Here is a 5,334-nt window from a genome sequence, read left to right on the forward strand (position 1 = left end):
AACGACAGAGGATAGAGGAAAGCCCGCCCCGGAAGAGAAGAGCTGACCTGTAAAACACAATTTAAGAAGAATAACATTCTTTAAACTCAACTGGAAAGAGAGGACTTCTAAAGATATATTTTTAAAATAAAGAATCTGTAAACAAAAAAGATAAAAATTTGAAAAACTAAAATCTAAGACAACAGCAAAACCTTTTTTGATTAAACATTTTTCATAGCCTTATTTCTGATTGCATTTTGTTTTAAATTTACGTTTTTTTTATTCATGTTTTATCTGTAGGAATCTTTTGATAACACTCAGGATTAGTCAGAAATAAGAACCAAGCAGTTTTTTTTCATGTCTCTTTTATGTTGTGACCAATACAGCGTCCCCCATTTTGAAACTGATTAAGCAATCAAACCCACAACTGAAGTTCATGAAATAAATTATTTTACTAATTTCTTTGAGAGAGAAAGCTGATATGGGTAAAGTGCCTCAACAGAGAATCTATACGCCTTAAAATCCACATTTTATCACAGTTCAACCAAGAAAAGAAATTTATTGAGATTTCACTTAATAGACCAACACAAAGTGGCACATAAATCTTAGGAGGAAAGTGATATCAATAAACAATTTTAATAAAGGGTAGCATGGGTTTATATTTACCCCCCTTTTACTTTGAAACCCTCAAATAAAACTTAATGCAACAACTTTGGGTAGGAATGCTTTTTCAAGGCGCTGGATATTATTCTGTGTTTTCAAGCAATGCACTGAAGTCTATCTTTCAGTTCAATAAAAAGAAAGGCTGAAGTGAAAAGATAAAAATTATGGGAAAATGGGGGGTTAAACAGTTTTTCTGCTTGTTCAAGTGAGGAGGATGGATGCTACTGTGCTTTGTCTATGTGTGTGCATGTTTGAGGGTTCATTGGAGAAAAGAACGGGGACTTGTACAAAGGAGCAAAGGAGGAGCAAATACAGAAACGTCACATTTTTTTTCCTTCAAAAATGTCCATGTAAGTTAAAAACATCCACAATAACAAGATTTTGTATATATTATCATCCCTGTTAGAAGTTCAATTCATGTCCAGCATCCTTTTCATATTTTTTATTTCCTTGAGAAGGATGACGAGAAAGAACAAAATGGACAAAACCTTTTTTTTTTTTTTTTTTTATAAGTGCAAGGAGGATCAGTGGCTCATGTTTTTGCTTTTAATTTTTAAAAGTCCAGACATAAATATCTAAAACTGAGCTTGAGCCCTTTTTATTCTGTTATTCAGGAGGAGTAACTTTTCATATAAAATCTTATTAAGGGCAGTGTTCTCTTTAAAAGAAGGCCTGCTAAAACATCCTCTGAGCAGGACAACTACCAAGATCTCTAAGGAGGATTGTGTTTTACGGTCTTCTGACAGTCCTTGGTGGTTCGTTCCTCTTGCCTGTTTTCCTTGAGTATCCTAGTCAGTCATGAAGGAGTTCTTGGAGACAGTTGGGAGATTTGAAGACCTCAGGAACGTCGCTGTCCAGTTTGCAGATTACTTTGTAGATGGCCTTCTTCCATGATGGATCTGCATCCTTTCCAGCCACTATAGCGTTGAAGAACTCACGAAGCGTCACCTGGGCCACTTCAAGAAATCGATCTGGAACCTGCCAAAGAATTTTGACAGGTAAGCCGAGAACTCATAACTACTTTATATATGAAGCCTGATTATTTTATATGACAAAGTTCTTGGTCTAATTGGGGGTCATATTCAGACGACGCAGCATCAAAACCAACAATATCCAAAACTTGCTTCCAGTGTTAGAATTAGTATAAAAAATACAACATCTACAGATGTTTGTACACCCTTAACTTGACTGGAACCTCTTGTGGTTTAAATCTTAAGATAACACCCATAGATTGTATGTAGTAATTGTCATCCCATTTTCATTTAAGCTGCAACCATTGTTTGCATTTAAAGCTGTGATGAATTCAAGATGAATTTGTGTGATCCTCAAATACAAGAGCTGTATACATTTGATGTGCCTACTTAAAAAATCTTATACCTCTTCCCCACTGGCCGAAAAACTCATTTAAACCTGGGAACAATCAGCCCTTCGCAGCAGTGGCATCAGCTCACTGACCCGTGTCTACCCAAAACGACTCGTTAAGCAACCCATGTTAAAATCGCCTCAGCTCTGAATGGCATGCAGAGGCAACACCAGATGCGGGTCGACCCGCTAATTTACATAATACCATAGAGCTGTCTTCCTTCCATGTTGCTCTCCATTGTTTACTTTCCTGATTTCTGTTGCACTGATGTCCCGAGTGTAACAGAAAGTTGGTAGATTACAAAAACAGAAAAGGAAAGCTGTTTCTTTACTGACTTTGGACCAGGGTGGGGGTATAACCAGATTCAATGGAATAAACTGTAAGCAGCCAAAGTAGATATCTGCTTTAGTGCAAATTATTAAAGCATGAAGGAAAGCTTTCTAGTAAAAAAAATTATTTTTCATTTTGTGGAATTTTACAAATACAGGTTAAATTAGAAGCCCTTAAAAGAATAATTGTCTTTAATGCATGGTAGGTCTGTTGGCAAATAAAAAAAAACCAAAACACATTTTGTAAGATTAATGATGAGATGATATTAAAAATAACTGTACAAAAAACACTCGAAAAACCCTTGGAAAATTATTACCAAAAAAGGAAAAAAAATAAAATGGCGATCTTAGCAAACTGTGTAACTGAAAACAGTCCAGGATAAGAAAAGTCTGTTTGTTTCAGGTGTCTTTAAATTACTATTCCTGTAACCAAGTTCTTCTTCAGAACTTCCCTTAAAAACACTTCTTCTTTCTGTAAAGCCTGTTTTTGTGGGTGCTGTCAGAGTTCCTGATGCACGCAAACTCACAATGACGACAGACAGCAGATGAACCGCATGGTTATTGACCAAGGCAGATGAACATCTGTCTGGGATCTGTCAGCGATACTGCTTGTATGAATTAACACCTTGTTTGAAAGGAGAACAATAATACACACCCATCACCCCCCCCCCCGCACACACACACACCACCACACACACCTCTCCCAGGGGCAAGATCATCCAAAAGCACAAAACAACCTGACCATGGTTTCCTTTGTATCTTTTTTTTCTTCTTTTGAACTTTTTTTTTTTTTTGCATGCACACACAGCTGACTCTTCCAGACTAAATGCAATGACCTATACACCCTGAAAATCTCATACACACACATGTAGAGGACAGTGGAGTATAACCCCGTCACGCGTGGCAGGACGTGCCAAGGTTAGCCGCCACCAGAACGGATGAATCACTCCACGTGCACGCACACACCGGTTAAATGATTCCCTGGACTCTCATATACTCCCTCTACCCCAACCTACCCTTCCTCTCTTTTTAGCTGATCCCCCCTCCCGAGACCACTGTTATTTCAATGAGGCTCTCTGTCATTGTCTTACAGCAGACGGTCCTGTACAAACGATATAGATGCAACTTTCAGGTAATTTCTACTATTGGGCTTAAAGTTTGCAACCAGTTTCCCATTTCAGTTTTTAAGCCATTATTTCGTAATATTTGAGAACTCTGTGGATGTTTGCGGTGATGACCTGATATCTTAATGAGGTTATCACTACTAACACTTCCTTTGCTTAGTGAAAGCACTGTTTGATTTTGGGTTAAATCAGAATTATATCCTGAAGTGAAGCAAACAATCATTTCTGATGTTGTGTGCAAAGGATGGTGTAATAAAGACAATCACCCATATTCATCCTTTTGCTGATGATAGTGTGATTTACATTGATTCCTTCAAATTTGATATGTGGGACCTGGAACACGAGACCATCTCTACACCCTCTGTATGGTGCTTAAGGGTTTATGAAAGTTCACCCATTTGGTCCTCATATGCTTTGTTGACCTGCAGAAGACATTCGACCGTAACCATTGTTGTGCCCTGTAGGGAATGCTACATGTGTGGGGTCTGGGTAACTTTACTAAGGTAATCCAGTCTCTGTAAAAAGTCAAAAGAAGTCAAATCCACATTGCCACCATTATGTTCCTAGTGCACGTTGACTCGTTTTTAGAACCATAATGGTCAGGATTTGTAGGTGCAGAGAAAGGCTGGAGGGTCTTGTTTGGGGAATTAATCTATACTTTTTGCAGATGGCTTCCCTGACTCATTTCAAGACCTATAATATACAGTATGCTGGACCAGTCTTCAGCCAAGTGTAAAGCAGCCAGGATGCATATCAGCTCCTCCAAGTCCATGGTTTTAGACCTGAACTTTATGGCGTTCTCAGTTGGTTTGAGTGTCTATAGGTCATGTTCACAAAAGAGTATAATAAGAAATATATAAGGAGCTTTTCTTTGTTTTAAAAATGCCTCTTAGCAGTTAATCATATATAAATGGATAGTCTTTTTACTTCCCCTAAAAGTTGTGCCCCAAGAAAAACAAATTTGTGGATTGAGAGATAAGATGTGACAGTGTTAACCCACTGTCACATCTTTTCTCTTTTGAGCTAGATCCTACATGCTAAAAAACTCAATTTAGTTGAAGGTGGTGGAATGGGTGAATCCAAACTGGAAACTTTAATCCTCCATTCCAGTAAATTCCAGTTATTTTCCAGTGCATTGGAAATTTATATTTGTCAAAAATCTGTGTGAAACCGACTGCTTGTGCTGCTCAAACAATCCATTTAAACACTGATTGCATACTTGTTTACTCCTACAATAAACTTTGAAGGGCGTTGACAAACTAATTATTATCACATCTTTACCAATAGCTGTAGTTGTACACTCTAATTACAACAGACAACAGGGTATCACATGACAAAAAAATTTAACAGAAAATAAAAATCATTGCTTCTTGTGCTAGGTATCTAATTTGTTGTTCTATACTTGAGCTATCACAAATGTCCAGCCAGAATTTGCATACAGGGCCTTCATGTTAGCAAGAAATTAGCTGAAAATTGGGCCCCCCTAGAAGATGGGTTAAAAGATGCCATAATGCTAACTACAACTAAAAACTGTAGTTTCAACAACTGGTCTTGTCAAAGTCATATGTAGCTAACCCCAGTAGCTTCCATATAAATGCTCATTGATTGTGCTAATAGAAGTACATATATTGAAACAGTGGAAGCTCCTCACTTTCTACTACTTTTATTTGTACATTTCAACATTATCCAATAGGGCTGTGAAAAAAATTTCGTCCTGTTAAAAATGGTGACCTTTAATTAGAAGATATTGCAATTGACTGAAAATATGATCCAATAAACAATTATTAATGTGCCAGTTTTGGCTAACTTTTTTATAACTATTATATAAAACCCTAGAACCGACCTCTTGTATACAGCACTTCGTCCGAGAGCATAT

At 37.3% G+C, this 5,334-nt stretch overlaps 1 protein-coding gene across 1 annotated transcript in view; it reads right to left on the reverse strand.

Moving 5' to 3' along the window:
• Window positions 1-379: 379 nt before the first annotated feature.
• The window catches only part of LOC107097929 (prospero homeobox protein 1-like), a 44,623-nt gene continuing 39,668 nt past the window's right edge, over window positions 380-5,334 (reverse strand). The window contains exon 7 of the mRNA XM_015395290.1: window positions 380-1,620. Coding sequence (XP_015250776.1) covers window positions 1,435-1,620 — 186 coding nt within the window. The 3' untranslated portion in view covers window positions 380-1,434. The remainder of the gene's footprint in view (window positions 1,621-5,334) is intronic.

The sequence above is a fragment of the Cyprinodon variegatus genome, unplaced genomic scaffold, assembly GCF_000732505.1.
Source record: "Cyprinodon variegatus isolate N-32 unplaced genomic scaffold, C_variegatus-1.0 Scaffold734, whole genome shotgun sequence".
Classification (NCBI taxonomy): domain Eukaryota; kingdom Metazoa; phylum Chordata; class Actinopteri; order Cyprinodontiformes; family Cyprinodontidae; genus Cyprinodon; species Cyprinodon variegatus.